Here is an 18,571-nt window from a genome sequence, read left to right on the forward strand (position 1 = left end):
TGAAGCCTCCTGGAGTTTAAGCTATGAAGAATTAGAATAAAATAGCTATGTGTCTTACAACCCATAAGAAAAATAATTGACAAAATAAGAACTACATTCTGAGACAATTTCTTTGCTAGGTTTTGCCTTTGCTTGTCTTATCTAACCTTTTTTTCAAAGGAGAATCTGGTCTCTTTAAGTGGACTGTACAGGATGTACTTCAGTTAATTCTCTTCTTTCCCTTTCAGTTTGTTTCAGACTGAAGAGCTATTTCCCTTCCCCACAACGTTCCGTCATACATCTTTGCCTCCAGCCAGGAAAATCTGCTTAGGGCTCCCCAGTTGTGAGGACAGGATCTCTGTATTGGCCAGAGGACTGGAGCCCAGGGTAGCTGTTCTCTCCATCTGAGGGTGGTAATGTGTTCCCAGCACTGCTCTCTGCATCTGCTGAACACACAGGCGTGAAGCCATGGTTTATAATGGCCTCATACAGGCTCCTTTTTGGGCAGTGCTCTGGCCTTTTCTTTATCACCCAAGGACAACATGCCAGAAGGGACATGGTGCTGTTGTGCCATTTAATAATGTGAAGTTCAAAGATAGCAGTTTTGCATGTTTAGAGATTAAAGATAATATAACTCAAAATATAGCAACATTGCATTCTGAATATTCTAATTACTGTGGAATAAAGAACATGCTAGGAGAGTAATATTGTTAAATGACTATGAATTGCAGGCTATTTGATGATTTTATTCTCATTCCTGAAGGGCTACATTAGGTCAGGAGGAGCAGATGGAAACTTTTTGCTGGGACACAGTTACTTGACAGCTTCCTTCTGCATTGTGTAAAGACTCCATTGGCAGATTTTCTAAATTGCCAGGGAGATGTAAATCTCTCTTCTGCCTGCTTTTCTTCTACTGTCTTATGTTGGCAATGCTATGAATGTAATCCTTTCTAGTTTCTTCATCTTTAAGTGGTGTTTCCCATTTATATTTTACAATTCCTAAGAGGTCTGTTACTTTTAGCTGAGACTTAAAAGGGAACATTTACCAAGAGGAGTTCAGTCTTCACACAACTCTACTCAGGTGACTCCCTCACTTTGGTCCCTGGCAGCTCAAGCACTCATGGTGATTTGCAGGTTTTCCACTAATTTTTCCCTGTATCCTTAATTTCACAATGTTTGATTGCAAATGACCAATTTGACTAATCTTAACTGCAAGAGGTATGTATTAATCCAACTCAGGTGAAACTGAGGAAGTGGTTTTCCTCTGGCTGCTGCTCTACACTGCAGCTTGCACAATGCAGAGGGGTGAATTTTATCAAGGGACAGGATCACAGCCATGCAGATGCACAGATGCCCCATCCAGGCCTCAGTTTGCCTCTGGTGTCCCCAGGCTTTAAGCAAATTGTATCAGCATGCTGGTAAAACCCATCCAGTTAAAATATCCTAAGTATCAATTATACACTTAAAGAAAACAATTTAAATGCCACAGATTGCTGTCTGTGGGTAATTATTCAGTCTAAAACAAATAACCCGGAGGTTACAAATAATTTTGCTAAAAAATACTATCATGCATTATTAAATATCTACATTTTTAGATTATGATAAAATAAGAAAAGGTCTAAATTCTGTTTGTTCTGTTGTAGTATTTCCCAAAGACAGTAAGTTCCAAATTTCTTCCTGGGGAAGACTGGGGATTCATATGCCAAATATTGACCTGGATTTGCATATTTTTGAATGTGGGATTTATGTACCTGTGAAAATATGGGTATATGATAGAAAGCCTTACAGACCCTTTAACTATGGTGTCACTAATACATTGATATAATTTGTTACCTCAGCTAAGGTGTTTTGCCTCAAGAGGTGGAATACCTTTATGTATGGAAAGGTCACTTTTAATTAATAAGCTGTTTTCCTCATTCAGGGACAATATGAATTGCTTGTAACATTTGTGTGAAATAGTTTTCAATATAAAAATAAAACAAATTGAGCTTTATGTCACATTTATCATCCCCCATAACCCATTTAAATGTCAAAAAAATCAGTACAGACCAAAAGTCTATTTCTAGAAGCCTTAGTAGCCGTATTTATCAGAGTGAAATAAGATATTATCATCCCATTATCCCATCACACGCCTTCTGCACTTGAAGCCATAGCATTTCTTCATTTTCTCTAATACAGAAGATAGTTTTTCTATTGTTAAATATTTCTTGTTCAAGCTGTAAGTAGTGAAGAAAGTGCTGAGTGTTTCTCACACAATAATATAAACGTATGATATAATATACAATTATTTGATTGCTTTCTTGTACATATCTCAAATGGAAAAAAAAATTAGTGCTCTTCTATCCCTATTTGGAAACAAATATTTTGCAGACTGCAATTTGTAATTGTAATTTTACAGTAAGGATAAAGCTTTCAGTGTATTCATTACTGATGTATTTTGACAAAAATTATGCCATTGTGTGGAAACTTTATATCCTTATATATTTTACCATGAAATAATGCCGCATTAAAAAAATAATTATTCAAGTTCTTTTTCTGAGTTTTGTTTCCTAACAATGAGGGCTCAGGTAGTCACATGGCTCTATGGGTGTATGTCTCTTCCTTCTAATAATTCTAAAATTTCAAATATGAGTGGGACTGAAGTCTCAAAGGTTCTAAGTTCATTTAAGATGCATGAAAATAAGTAGCAGGATAGAGGAAGAAGATCCCATTAATGCTGATAGAGAGGAAGATGCTTCTGAGGGCTGTGATAAAGAACCTGATGAGGAGTTCAATTCCAGGGAATCCAGCAGGATCTAGAGCTAGAGAGTTCCTGTTGAAAGAAGTAGATCCAGCTGAATATCAGACTAATGCATATGAGAGGGCACAGCCACAGGTTATAAACATGCAAGAAAACAGGTTTGTTCCTTAGAGAGGCTTTAACAGATTATGCCATTATTATATCAAAATTCTTATATACACTTTGAAAAGAGAATTAATTTACTGGTGCAGATGATAAATGGTGCAAATTTTATTTTATGTGGAAATGTGTGGGGAAGTAGCCTTCTACTGTTTTTTATATATTAAATATATTTTGTTTTATGCTCATGGGTTTTTCACTTTTACTGCAACAGGCAGTGCCATGGGAAGTGATGATATCATAGCAGGGAACGTGAGCAAGTACATTGTTCTCCCAGCTGGTTACTGTGGACAGCCTAAAAAAGGACATCTGATATTTGATGCCTGTTTTGAAAGTGGTGAGTATTTTCAACATTATTTTACCTAGTTGTCAATATATTAACACTTTTAACTTTATCACTCATCTTTTTATGAAGTGTCTTAATTATAAAGAAGACTTACATTAAATACTACTTAACAAATTCAGCTGATTTTCTTCAGTCACAGTATGACTTCAAATCAAACTTCAAATGTCAAAAAGGTTGTGAAGTTTGCTGTTGCCTACAATAAAATTTTCATCAGGTCCATCTTTAACCACATGTGGATACATAACTGGATTTTATACTGTCATTATTTATGTGGTAGTGTTTATGTATTTATGGTGTAGTATTTAAAATATGCTATTTAAAAATTTAATTTAGAAGTTTACTGGGGCAGTTAACCCAGTAAAGACCCAAGCCCATCCTGGCATAATTAGAGAATTTTAAAAATGTGTATGTGCTGTCTTTAAATATATTACTTCGGGTTTCCTATGGCCTGATCCTATATTGCCGAGGTTAATGGAAGTTCTGCCTCTGATGTCAATAGGAGATGGAAGTTCTGCCTCTGATGTCAATAGGAGATGGAAGTTCTGCCTCTGATGTCAATAGGAGAACTTTAGGAAGCTACTGGAAACTGAAAGAGAAAGTATTTTTACTGGAGTTGTAGTTAGCACATTAATTTAAAGAGTAATTTTAATTGCTTATATGCATGTGGGCTATGTAGGTGAATATATCCATGAAAATGTAGCATTGTTTAAATTGTTGTGTTACATACATGTGTGCTACCAGAGTTTTAGCTTAAATCTATTATTACTGGATTTCAGACCTACAGAGCACTGTTAAACACCATATGAAGAAAAGGCATTTGGCAGGATAAACTATAGTTTTCAGCATGGTTTATGTGAGAGGTGCTGGTAATGCCAAAACTGCTCAAGTGTCTTGTAAAATGAGCTTTTTATAAAGACTTATGTCCCTTAGGGTACAATACTGGCTGCCAGTTCCTGGATAAATATTAAATTGAGTTATTTAAATCCTGTGATTACATTATGTAAAAAGTGCAAATAATGCAGTGAATAATAAAGAGTATCTTTTTTTTAAGGTGCATCTCTGAAGGTTCAGACAATAGTTCTTTATTTTTAAAAATACTTTGGGTGCTATTTCACAATAGTTATGTGGGTTTTTTGCATTTTTGTATCAGAAAATGGCTTAAGAAATTAATCATGGTCAAGCTGGGAAATTTACTTTATTGTGCTAAACTTCTCTGCAATGAAAAAGATCAGTAGCAGTCATCAAATTATTTGTGAAGTATTGTGAGTCATTGCGTGATGGTTTAATTCCAGTTTTTGAACAATGGAATTAATTATATTTTTAAATTAAAACATTCAGTTCAAAGGTAATGTTCATACTTTACATACTTTGGTAATAATAGAATATGATAGAAGCAGGTACTATTTGAAATACTGTATTTATTTACATTGTAGTATGATGAAGCTGTGATGTTGCTTTGCATATTCAGACACTTCCAAAACACAAATATGAATGAAATGAATACCTTCATTTACTTTCTCATGATGACAATGTATTAGCAAGAGTGAGAGTAATATTGTGTACACTTCATATGTAAATTCACTTCATCTTTTGTTCTATGTCAGCCAAGTAATTGCTTAGAGTACCTTTACTGGTCAAAGCAAATTAACTGATATTGGATAACTTATGAAATTGTTGTTCATAATGAAATCTATCCCACCCTATTGTCCAAACAGTAGGACTCAACATTTATAAGATTGTTTTGATGCTCTTTGAGTACCACCTTAAATATAATATCTTATTGAAATTGCCTTTTTCAAAGAACAGATGGTAAAACTGAGCCCACCTGCAGTACTGCCCCCAGCTCTGGGGCCCCCACAACAAGAAATACAAGAACCTGCTGGAGGGGCCCAGGGGAGGCCACGAAGATGCTCCAAGGACTGGGACACCTTTCCTATGGAAACAGGCTGGGAATACCAGGCTTGTCTGGCCTGGAGAAGAGAAGGGTCTGAGGAGACTTTTGTGGCCTCTCAGTAGGTAAAGAGGGCCTATAAAAAAGGTGGAGAAATAATTTTTCCCAAATTCCCTGTCTGTGGGGACAGGGCAGGGAGAAAGGGGTTTAAATTGAGAGAGGGTAGATTTAGGTTGGCTATGAGGAAGAAATTGTTTACAATGAGGCTGGTGAGGCACAGGTTGCCCAGAAAAGCTGTGGCTGCCCCATCCCTGGAAGTGTTCAAGGCCAGGTTGGATGGGGCTCTGAGCACCCTGGTCTAGTGGAAGGTGGCTCTGCCCCAGGCAGGAAGGGGTTGGAACAAAATGATATCTATGATCCCTTCCAACCCAAGCCATTCTATGATTGGCGATAAAATAGAAGTTGTGTTAAATGTAATTCTGTAAGTGGCTTTTCTTTCTTTGGCTGCATTCTCTGTTTTCTTGAAAGGTCTGGTTGATAGAAAGAAAATACCTATTTTTCAATGACTGTTTTATATTGTAGAAATGTAAGTAAACAGATTTCAGAATAGAGAAGGGGTATTAAACTTGTAGAAATCAGGAAAAATATTAATACATGCAGAAGAAATGCTATTTAATGTGGTTTCATTTTTGTAATTGCTATCATTATTGTATTAAATAGCATTGAAAAGTATGAATTTCTTTGAGACAGAGGTGTGTTTTTATGTAGTCTGAAAACTAATGTCCAGCTTGCTGTTTTGACGTGCTGTGCTTTCAAAAAATAGAATTGGGCACTGGGATTTCCTTTTAGTCCATTCTGTTGTTGAGAGGCAAAATAAACCATTTTTACCATTCCTGACAGATGTTTATCTTTTTCAGACACTTTCAGTGAGTTTCAATGAGAAAGCAGAAATCCATTCTAACACTGCAATTTGCTCAATATAAGAAACATTTTCTTTCTATGTAGAAATGTTCTTGCCAAAAATGTATTAATTCTTGTCCAGTCTTATAGGCACAAAAAGCAGATTATTACTTTCTTTTTTGACTTAATGGAAAGCTGCTATCATATCTTTCCTTGGCCTTTCCCTCCTCAGGTTAAATAACTGCTATTTTTTCAATGGTTCCTTAGTGCTCACATTTTCCAAATTTTCTCTCATTCTTTATTTCCTCTGGCCTATCTCCAGCTGTTTTTATTTCCTCTGGCCTATCTCCAGCTGTTTTCTGCCTTTCTTGATTGGCAGTGGTCCAAGGTGAGCATGATACTCAGATAAGCTGGTGCCAATCCTATGTAGAGTTTTTTACATGACATGCCTTGCAATCTATTTACTTCTGCAATGTGACAGTCCAATCTTTTTCACAATAGCATGGTACTGTTGACTTCTATAAAACTTGTGAACCCTTATACTGTCCAGGTCCTTTTCTGAAGGAGCTAAAGCAGCTGGTGCCTTGCACTTTACATACTCTTAATGAATCTATTACTAGGAAAAAAATCATTGCTGTAAAATAAATGCAATTACTGAAAATGAAGAAAGGTGCCTCAGCCCTTTATCTTATTAATAACTGACAGAGGAGTAGAGAAGATGGAGAATTATCAACTTGCAAGTATGTGAGGAATTTGTGTTTCCCATAGTTCAAGCTAGTGTTGTGCCTGGAACCTTCGTTCTTATCTTTATTAATATTTAAGAATATATACAGCCAAAATAAACTTTTTACATTGATTTATCATTAGCATGAAAGAAACTGATAAAAAATCAGATTCCTTGCATACCACACCATACTTTTTGGATAATTTTAGTTTTCACAAGAAACATGAGTTAGCTTCAGGGAAAAATGAAAGCATAGCTACCTATGCACAGTACAAATTTAAAGGGAATGCCACATCTTAAATGTGTACATTTGGTCAGTTGTAATTCTGTTTCCTAATGTTCATTAATGCATTAAATTATTAACACAGTTTCAGTTTAGCAGCAATGCACATCTGTACAAATGTTTACCTCTCATCACACCTACTGTTCTGTCAAAACGGGAATTTTGCACAATATAGTGGGTAAAAGGATGTATTCATTTCTGCTGTACAAAGAAGTCCTTCCTTATTGAGGCAGTCGCAGATTTTGATATGAACATGTTCTTCAGGGAATCTGGCATTTCATACTCAAGGTGCGTTGGTATTTCAGACATTTTATCTAAAGGACTTCAAAGTTTAGTTTAGCCAGCTGCCCCTACTGTCTTGTATTGCCTTAGTGCTTGTGATTTCTGATGGCATCCATTAAGCCAGCAGCCTATTCTGTATTGTGACTAAGAGCTGTTTTATCTGCTTAGTCATTTTAACTGTAAGAGATGTTTTTGGAGATGATACCTCCAGTGCTGGAAGCCAGTTGTTTTTCTGGGAGCTTACATATCTGCAGTATCTTTGCTTCTGCATGAGGTCACAAATTTTTAGTGAATTTAACATGATGCATGGGAAGCTTTTTATATGTATTTTGCAAAGTGAACAAAGAAAATATAAACCAAATTACTCAGCCCTTAAAAAACCCCACCTTTTTTCTCCTTGTACAAAGGCTGTTTGCTGGGTGTAGCCACCAGTTGCCTTTCTGGCTCCATCGCAGAGTGATTCTGAGGTGGGCTCCGGTTGTTCTCCAGCTTTTGCCTCCCTGGGCTCTCCATGGAGAGAACTGGCAGATGAAAAACTTGGGCTGACACTGCCAGGTGTGGCTTTGCTGCAGAAAAATGCTGAGGAGCTTTAAATGTTCCTTTTGCCTGGTGTCACTGGGTTGCCAGTCCCCAGGGTGGGTTGGTTGGTGGCTCTGGCTCGGGAATGCAGCCCAGTCCTGCCTGGCCTGGGATGGCACAGGGAATATGGGAGGGAGCCGGAGTCAGGCTGCAGACTGTGATGTGTTGTGAGCGTGGTTAAAAACCCCAAGCCCGACAGATTCTGCTGCTTGTGGCTCAAATTGCTTGTTTTATAATTACTTTTGAGAATTGAAGGAGCAGTGTTGGCTCACAGAGGTTCGTAAATCTCAGCATTCACACTGTTAAATACAGGGGCTTTTAATAAGGCTTTGAAAATATATATTTTAGCTTGTTAATCAAATATAATGCTGTTTAACTGTTAAAGAAAAACTGTGTTTCTTGAAATTAGAAATGAAGCTGCTGTCTGCTTTTATTTTCATTTCAACCAAAAAGTGGAACTCCGCCAAGAGTCATTAAATCTTCTATCCTTTGGATGAATTCTTATTTTTTTATGAAAAAATGTTATGATTGGGTAATTTCTGTATTGTGGTTTATGTTCAAAAGATTGTAATTAAAGTTTTGTAAAATTTTAGATCCAATCTCAATTACTGTAAGCCTCAAATTATGTAAACTGCTGTACCACCACCTTGCAATGAAAATGATTTACAAACATTAGTTTGTCTTTTCCTACAGCAGGTTTGTAAAATATTTTGCATTAGAAACCTGATAAAAAATTCAGTGCTGACGAATTTTAAATGATATTAATCAGTTGGAGAAAGTTAAAACTTACAATGTATTAAGAGATCTCATATGACTGAGAAGTACCCTCGTATCATTTTTGTTAAGGTTTTAAATATCCTTCTATATTTCAAAAATAGGATAATGTACTTATAAAGCACTTTGCACAACACTCAAAATTGCAATAAGTGATTGTAATTCCGCTGATCTCATTGCAACCACTTAGAGGCGTGAAATAGGCCATTGAGCTTTACCATGAAAGATATCTTCTGAACAAAAGCAGAGATAATATAGGATGGATTGCCCTTTGGGGTTGCTGCTGTCCCAGTTGTTAAGACTTGACATGTAACTTTAGACAGCTAAAATTAAGGGTGATTAATCTTAGTTGTGATTAGTAAAATATTGTAAAATTTGATTTGCAAAGCATTTTCTGAAATGGACATTTTTGTTCATAAAAATTTAAAAATGAAAACTAAGACAACACAGATGATGATACTGTTAGGTATCATACTCAAAGAAAAACTGAAATCCAACCTAGGAAATAGTTGTATTTTTTGCCATCTAACAGAATTGTAATGTGCTTCCAAAATTATTAAACAATCTGACCCTCTCTGTGTTTATGTTTAAATGAACAGAAAAACCCTTTTCCCCCCTGATTTCAGTAGCACTGCAATGATATCCTAGAGCAGGAATAAAGCAATACAGGCAAGTGTCATAATTGCACATCAGTAGAAATAGAAAGTGCAAAAGCTGTGTAAGGATACTTTCTTCCAGTGCAAACACTTTTAGTAGTAGGCTAAACTGTGTTTTGGAGCAAATACTAGTCGATATTCCAAATTTCCTGTATTATAATCTCTCATTTATATCTAGAATCACTAGGTCAGGTGGAATTGTTCTGGCTTTCACTTCTACAAGGATGCTCATCTGTAAAGTAGAAACAAAGAAATGAAAGTTTCTGTGTTATTTCAGTAATGATGTCTGTTTTCAGCCTGCTTTTGGGGCTTCAAGGTGTGTCTGATTAATGAAACATTTTAGTTATTTCCTTATTTTTTGACAGTAATTTATGCCACATTTCACAGGGAGGCATGAAGTGGTTATTACTGCCAGTAGGGATAATTTAGCAAATGTTACCCATTTCTGAACATGTCTGTTCCCAGTTCAGAGCAGTGTTACTCTATCAGAGTATCAATACCTTTGGACTACTGCAAGTTAAAAGTCAGAAAAAAAAAATAAGAGCAAAAGATTGATTTTAATTTTTTTGTGTGTTTTAATGATTACACTAGGCATAGATTAATGGATGTAGCATGCACAGAGTGCTATCAGTTAACATATATGACATTACTCAGATGTCTCAAACTCCGGAAAAAGCACGTGAATGATTTATGGAATTGATATTAATCTCTTTCCAGTAAATGCATTACTAAAGTTACATGGGAAATTGATGTTACTGCTGTAATGCCAAATTAATTTCTTTCTTGCTAGGTCAGCATTGCAAATGGAACTAAATATTAACCTTTTAAATATCTAAACAGATATAGTATAGAAGGCATTTTTACAAATGGGGAATACTTGATGTCAGTGTGATACCAGCCAACACATACGGCATTAGTCAGATAGTGTAACTTGTGGGAAATAGATATTAATTAATGAAAATGCAGGAAGCATTACTGTAACAATGAGAGTAAAGAATTAGGATGTTAATTGCAGTTGTTGTGACAATTATGATTTTCTCAGTCAGTTTACCATCTGATTCTCACACTACCTTCTTCAGGACCAATCCTTTCCTCCCTCTTCCCATGTGTTTGCATCTCCTCAGCTGGTATTAAAGCACAAGTGTGGATTTGCTCTTTGGCTGACCCAAAAGGACCAGAATAAGCAACTAGAAACAAAAGCAGAAATGTCTGTGACCAGATATTGTAAGCTCACAGAATATTTTCTCGGTATAAGAAACAACTAAATACAGTATGGATCCCTAGTCTGCAAAAAAAGGTAACTGAGCAATAAAGGTCTGTAAATTCATGATTTCTAGTTAAAATATCAGTGTTTTCATGTCTGTTCTCTTTGTACAAAAACTAAGGGCCATCAAATGAACCTAGCAGTTAATATGTTGAAAGCAAACAAAGGAGAATGATTCCTTACATGTTGTTTAATTAAGCTGTGGAACTTCTTCCTGCAGAACATTGTGGATGCTAAAACTTGACATGTGTCATGCTTTCAATAAAAAATACAACTGGCAAGCCCAGGAAAGAAAAATCAGTTGAGAGCTAAACACTGACACCATTTCTGGCTCAGGAGGTTCATAAACTGTGCCTTGTAAATTAGGGAATTATACTGGGAGGTGTCTTCCAATACTTGTTTTTTTCCTTATGTTCTCCTGTAGGGATCCATTTCTGGCAGTTACTGGGCTGGACCTTGATCTCACTTGATAGATACATCTGATTAAATGGTTAATCTCTGTTAAGACATTTAATAATGTTGTGTTGTTTTCTAAAAACAGATTACAGGTTATAGTTGCAAGCCAAAATTAACATCATGCAAAACTATACGTGATCAAATAACAGGAAGGAAAATCTTACAGTTCTTGTTTCCATTCAAACTATTTTCTTAGGAGGATGGTGGCAGAAGGTGGTGTTGTCCAGAAACAGACCTGATGCAGATCCATTCTTAATATTTTGCACATTCCTGATACTTACATTTCCATCAGATTTAAAAGTTTTCATGGGATTTTTGTAAGCTTCTTCTCTGACAGAGAAGGAATTAAAAAGGACCCTCAACAACAAAGATGTTTTATATAAAGATGGCTAAGTACTTTTTGAGAATAAGCAAAAGGATTTTCCTACGTATTCTGAGGTAAAGGTTCTGAGTTAAGTTAAGTTTCCAGTTTCCATTTTTCTGTCTCTGTTCAAAATTTTCCATCTGGAAAAATGATAGAGGGAAATACAAGAAAGAATAGCAATGTCCCTGCCAGTGAGAAGGAACATTACATTACACTGAACAAATATCCTTATCTGAATGTACAATCACTGAAATAAATGCAGCTGTGTTTATTTCAGCATAATCAGATATATTTGAATATAAAATCATTGACATAAATGCAGCTGTGTTTATTTCAAACTGCACATGTTAATATGAACATGAATGTGATATCAGGAATCAGGAATGTATAGAGGTATGTATATATAGTGACACAATAGAAGCCTGGGACAGTGAAAAGTATGAAGGAAAAATGTCTAGATGACATTTGTGCTGTACCTAAAGATTTTTTAACACCATTGGAAGTCACTAATGAGGAGATGCAAAATTCTTCTCATATGCAATCCCTGGATTTGAATAAATCTGTGGTTACTCTATAGAATAACAGGTGACCTCTGCCTCAGTTACTTACTAAGGAAATAATTACTTTGAATAATTGCTTCTTAAAATAGAGAATTGTGTTAGTTTTGAGTGATTGGTAGGTCCAGGTCAATCTCTTCTGATGGGTGCAGTGGAGACCTTAACTGTACCTCAGGTTTTTATCTGATTTTGAGCCTTTAAAAGAGCTGCCAACCACCCTTCCCAAATTTCATCTTGCCAGGTTCTCAAACCCAGGGAAAATACAGTGTAGAGCCACTGCACAATGAAAAAAAAATTGGAATTGTTTATTTTGCCAGGAATGCTGCTCCTTGCTATTTCCTGAAAGTACTACTCTGCCTTCACTGTCCTGTTTATATGCTTAACCTCTGTCTTTTGAAATCAGAGCCCTTCAGAACTAGAAGAAATTGAAGTATTCTTTACTCTGCTTATGCAGATGGTGCTATATAGACTATCACAAGGAGTGGCTTTACTCAGAATAAAAGAGAAAGTGGCATCAGAACAGTAAATATTTGGGAGCCAAGAGGTATTGTAAAGGCTTTATTTTCATCTTGGGAGAACTTTGAAATATTCTGCTTGACTAAATAGTGGTATTTTGTTCAGTTAGTTCAGTAACCTGTAATATTATCCCTGTTTTGCAGAAGACAGGAACACAAAAGCCCTGGTTCTTGACTGCCTAGTGCCTTTTGTAGTGAATTTCAGCTGTGTGAAATGAGTGCAAAATGGCTGGGAAACATTGAGAGTGCTTTGCATCAGATATATGTGAGCCAAATTCAGACTGAAATCTAGGAAATTTCATATCTTGTACTATGTCTACTAGATTTGATCAAACAGGTATGCTACAAAGAACGGGGAAACAGAAGGAAAGGGACTAAAGCAGAGAAGAACCATTTGAAATGTTCATGGCAGCCCCCACTGGCCGTGGACACAGCGATGCTGAGCTGCTGCTTCTCTGTCACTGTGTGACCACAACATGTGGTGCTGCTCTCGGCTCGGGACAGGGGTCAGGCAGCACCAGATGGGAGAACAATGTTCCTTGTACTTCCTTCCCAGTACAGGAATACCTTTCACAGAATCACAGGATGGTGAGAAGGGACCACAGTGGGTCACCTTGTCCTACCTTTCTGTTCAAGCACATGGCACAGGGTTGTGTGCACACAGTTCTGGAATATTTCCAGTGAAGGAGATTCCACACCCTGTCTGGGCATCCTGTTCCAGCGCTCAGTCACCACACAGGAAAATTCTTCCTGATGTCCAGGTGAAATTTCCTGTGTATCGGTTTCTGCCTGCTCCTCTTGTGCCATTGCTGGGCACCACTGAGCAGAGCCTGGTCCTTGCTCTGATCCCTCCCTGCAAGCACTGACAGACAGGGATGAGGGCCCCTCTCAGTCATGTCTTCTCAGGGGTGAACAGGCCCAGCTCCCTCACCCTTTCCTTGTAAATCCTATCCTGTGTGTGGTTATGTTTGATTTTGTTCCCAGTGGGCTGAAGATACTGGCACAGGCTGCCCAGAGGGGCTGTTGAGTCTCCATCTACAGAGGCGTTCAAAACCTGGGCAGATGCAGTTCAGAGCAGCCTCCTCATGCTGACCCTCTTCCAGGACTAGACAATCTCCAGAAATCCCTAAGAGATCACTTACAAGACGAACACTTTCTCTTTTTTTGCCCTGAAATCAGAATACACTTCAGATAGATTCTGTTCTTGTTGTTCTTTAAATCACTTAAAAATTCTCAACTGCCTGCTGTTCCAAAGTTAACAAGCCAAATTAAGATCTTTGCTTGTTTGAGCTGCCACTCTAATGCAAGAAGATACAAAACGCTGTGAAATAAACAGTGGTCTGTACTTTTGAAAGAATACTGGCTAGAAAACATACTTCAGAAGAGGTGTTTCATAAACAAAAAGTATTTTTATTCTTGGATGGATACTATCTGATTTCAGGAGAAAATATTTTGGAATTTTTTGCTCAGCCTAACAGGAATTTGGATACAAGTTATTAGGTGGGAAACACATTATTTTGCAAACATGCAGAGCTTCATTTTGCATTTATCAATGCTATTTAGTAACCTAATTGCCTTCTAGGTTCAGCCTTTAGCATGCTAATTTTGATTTAGTGTTTGTATTTCTGAAAACAATCTGGGAACGAACCATAAATTATTGCTGTGTGTTCTTTAGACAGCTACTGGAATTCCAGTATCTACTACAATAACATAATGTGAAGGTAAATTACCATAATATATTAAGGGTTATTATTATGTTCTAACAGTTTCTGGTGGAATCACATCTCTTTTTTCTCATCTGAAACTGTAGCTTTTTCATAAGAAGGATAATTTATTCTGTTTTAAAAAAAATTGGTTTGAATGTTTATTGTTACTACTGTACTATGTTATGAATAATTCATTTTTAGTAGCCTTTTTTAAGATTGTAAGTGAATGTCATATTTCTGATGTGAAAAACTTTTAAGCCTTTATGATGAATGCAATATAAAATATGGAGAGCTAAGGAATAATACATCTAGGGTTTTTTCCTTTTCCTTTTAGAATTTTGGTGGTCAGGTTAAGAAATTATGTTCACAGTGAGTTTTTTGAATGATTGACTAAGAATTCTTTTTGATACTTGTGTTCCATTTTGGTCTTTCTTCTTACTTGCAGTTTTTATTATATTAGGATCCAATTATATAAGGCTTTACATATATATTTCATATTACTGTTAAGTTGTATAATGGAACCCCTTCAATGCAACATAAAACTGCCCACATACTGCACTGGGCTGATGGCCTCTTGTGTAGGCACAGTTAAATTAGATTGTTTAGCAGTGTTAGCACAGCCCAAAATGTCTTGAAATTGGATGAATACTGAGAAGGTGAGTTCACTCTGGAGTTTTGTGCTGTTACAGATCCATTGCTGTCAAAATAGCAGAGCTTTGTGCCTGAGCTCGCTGGCGTGATGGATGGTAGCTGTGCTCCTTACTAAAAGTAAAGTTAAGACGAGGAATGGGGCAGCAATGTTATAATTAATTTATGCTTTTGTCTGGGAAATAAAAGCTGATAGCAAGTTGGAACTTGACTTCTGGTTATTACTGCGTGTATTTTCAGTGTCTCTTCTGTTTGAGTAGCTTCAGGGCGATTCTCACTCATCCCAGACACTTCTCATCCTCTTACTTGATTATCTCTATGCTGTCCTGCCTGTTATTTCTCTTTACTCTCTGCATTTGTGTAAATGTTATTGCTAAAGTATCTTCTTTTATATGTTGAGAGAATGTTGAGCCTCACTCCTCGAGCCTGTACATTAACTGCTGTATCAAATTAAATCTTGCTGTTATCACCTCTAGGACTCCATGTTATCAGTCTGCCATTAGCATTTGTTTTGTTTTTCCGTTCCATTCCCATCTGTGTGCTCTTCTTTATCCTTTGGGATTTAGTGATCAATTTATTTCCTTCCCTCATATTTGCATTTCATTTTCATCAGTAAACATTTTGTCTATTTTATTTTAGTCAAGGTTTCCCGTTTTCAGAATTTCCTCTACCAGTATCCCTCCTTGAAAGACTTTTGTAAATCTGCCTTTCCAAAAAGCTTCCTATTTTTTTTTTCTTCCTAAATGTCATAATTTATATTGATATATATTTAACATTCAAAGGAACTGGGATCCAGAGCTATTGTCCTGATATTTGTCCTTATTCAGTCTGTATGCTCTTTTGAACATGAAATGTTTCTTGCTCAAAACTCCAGCTTCAGCTGTGCACTCTAAATATTTTCTCTAGCATGGGGGATCTATGTTGACAGATGCCAAATCTTCAGTACCTGGTCCAGATCAGAAATCAGAGGAAAAATTTCTGCATAACTACAGTTTCAGTTGGTTTTGGGTCAGACCATAAGCTTGTGAAACTTTCTATGGATGAGTAGTTGTGTGGCAAGTGGGCAAATTCTCTGTGACTGAAGGTCAGTGAGAGTGCACGCCAGAGGAGTCAGAACTGATTAGATGGTAGGAAAAGGAGAACTGAGAATCACTGAGAGGAATCACTGAGAATTCTCAGTGACTACGAGGAGTTCAATTAAAAGTGTCTGTCCCATATATCTGCAGTGTCACAATGACATCTAGATGCTTCTTAGGATGTGAATACGTGGCTTCCAAGACCTCTGATTTTATTTTTTATTTAGAATGTTAGCCCAGTTAATAACAACTTATGCTTATAGTCCTTTGCAGCAGGACATCGCTGTGTGCTTTACAAGGTACTTTTGTTTTCATTTTATAGTTCCAGGAATTCGAGGCTCCCAGAAGTTCAGAGCTTCAGTGTTACAAGGCAGAATCACCATTTGAAGCATTTTGACATTATCTTCTTTGAAGCACACTAATTGGATTTAAGCCCACACCTTTGATTACTCTTTAAAACTGAACAAAGTATGTGTCATCTTGAATCACGGTGGATAAGACGGACTTTCCTTTGTAGGGATGCTATTTTATAGTCTGCCATGCTTCAACAGATATTAGGAATAATAGATACTATTTCAGATAGAATATAACAATAACTGATATTATTTCAGCAGCACGGGAAACTTAAATACTGTTGGAAAAATTGTGTTAGGTTATCTTCTCTGAGTCAGACTAATGAAGAATGAACCAGCTGAGTAAAGAAAGAGGAGGGAGAACAAGCATTATCTTCTGCAACCTATTCAGTTTTGGCTGATTTAACCTAGATGAGGAGAAAAGCAATATTGTGTTCTTTGACAGTACTGTAACAAGCTTTGCTAACTGATAATAATAACTGGAAGACATATGTTAAATTGTTGGTTCTTCTGAGAAAGGAAGAATGCTGAAATCAGAAAGTTGTATTATTGTAATTTGATAATTGTGATTTGGTCTTTTTTACCTACACAACTTCATAGTGAGAGCAAATACAGGCTACTATATTTTAACAACATAAAATTCCACAGGGTATGAACTAGAAAATGTGGAGAAAATTCCGTTTTGGCTAATTAATATGCAATCCAATGTCATTTTACTGTGGATGTTACATTGGAAAGATAATGTTTGTGAATTATTTCCAATCTTGCAGAAATATTTCAACACCAAGAAAATCTAACCAAAGAAAATAAACTTTTTTATTAGTAGTATTCTTAATTAACCTGTCTAGTCCTATAAAATTATCTTGCCCCCTAAAAATTGTTAGCCAAACATTCCTCCATGATTATTGTTTGTTGGATGATGTTGGAAGAATGTGCTGGTGTGGTTTGGTGTCAGATGCCTTGCAGAGGAAGGTGGACGCTCAGTTCAGCGTGACACTCATGGGTGGGGCCACCTTGGACCACACCCTTGCCATGCAGCGTGCTCGGGGTGAGGCCTGGGGGTGTGGGTTCCATTCCAGGCTGTTCTAGGCCTTGATGAGCAGCAAAATGCAGCAGCAAATGCAAAAATAATGAGAGAAAGGGGAAAAAAGACACAAATATCCATGTGACTCTGGAATACCTTGTTCTGTACACTGAGGCCAAATCCCTCAACGTTTCTAGAACTGATTTTTGCAGGTGAAGTTTTATGTGAACTTAAAAAAAATAACTTTGCTGACAACAAAAGCATAGTTTTTTTTTTTTTTTCTTTAAATGAAAATATATCTGCTAGCCCTTTAGGTTTCCTGATATTCCCTGTTTTTATACTTATTTGTAAAAAAGGTTTTTTATTGATATTTATAACACTTCTGCCATCCTAGTAATTGTAAGAAGTTGCATCCCTGTTCAGAATTGGAAGTTTTTAAAATTCTAGTTATAATTCCCAAAGTATCAACTATTTCCTTCTTTAGAGGGGACAGTGGGACTGCCGTGTTTCCTGTGAGCCTGGGATGTTCTAAAGCCAAAGGTCCCTCTGTTGCTGACTGCCTTCACATCAGCAGTGTGACAGAAAGTCATCTTTCAATCACAGAGATAATGTTTTCCCATCAGTGTGGTAAAAATATGAACATGAATAGACAGACTTTTCAAAGGTTCCTGGTTTTGAAGACTGGCTTTTGAAATAGCAGGTCTATTTGGTTAAAGCTAGTGACATTTGTTAACTTCTTAATTTGAAAGTTTTTCAGTATGGATAGAAACGTGTAAAAATTTTTTACTAACGTATTAAATAACTCATGCTGATTTTTTACTTCCAAGTAAATAAACTAAAGAAATACAGGTTATTGAGGTTAAACTACTAGAATATTATTAAAATCAGGAACCAGAAATAATTACTTGCTTCTTAAGGTGGTAATTGTTTTGTTATATAAGTCCTTGTCCAGTGTTTCATAATGTATTAAAACTTTCCAATGCATTTAATAAGACAAAGCTTTTTGTATATCATAAGGAATGAATGTGTTGTAAAGCACATACATATAGATTCAAATGGAAAATTGGAATTAACCGTGGATATATTTAAAGAAGTAATTTTAATTAAACCTTTTATCTCATAGTTAATTATGTTCTAAAGAGCTCATATTATATCAGCTTCCTATATTGTCAGGGTATACTATTAGAAGTGTAATATAATATGTAATAAAAGTAGCATGTTTTGTTGTTATTTTTAACTGAAAAGTTTTGATATTTCTTTAAATGCATATGTGGAGGTAAATTGGCACCTCTCTT

The 18,571-nt window shown here is 36.3% G+C and overlaps 1 protein-coding gene across 1 annotated transcript in view; it reads left to right on the plus strand.

The window, feature by feature from the left end:
- LOC128792411 (BEN domain-containing protein 5) overlaps positions 1–18,571 on the plus strand; it is a 562,082-nt gene that overhangs the window by 14,187 nt on the left and 529,324 nt on the right. The window contains exon 2 of the mRNA XM_053950814.1: positions 3,093–3,215. Coding sequence (XP_053806789.1) covers positions 3,093–3,215 — 123 coding nt within the window. The remainder of the gene's footprint in view (positions 1–3,092; positions 3,216–18,571) is intronic.

The sequence above is a fragment of the Vidua chalybeata genome, chromosome 9, assembly GCF_026979565.1.
Source record: "Vidua chalybeata isolate OUT-0048 chromosome 9, bVidCha1 merged haplotype, whole genome shotgun sequence".
NCBI classification, from domain to species: domain Eukaryota; kingdom Metazoa; phylum Chordata; class Aves; order Passeriformes; family Viduidae; genus Vidua; species Vidua chalybeata.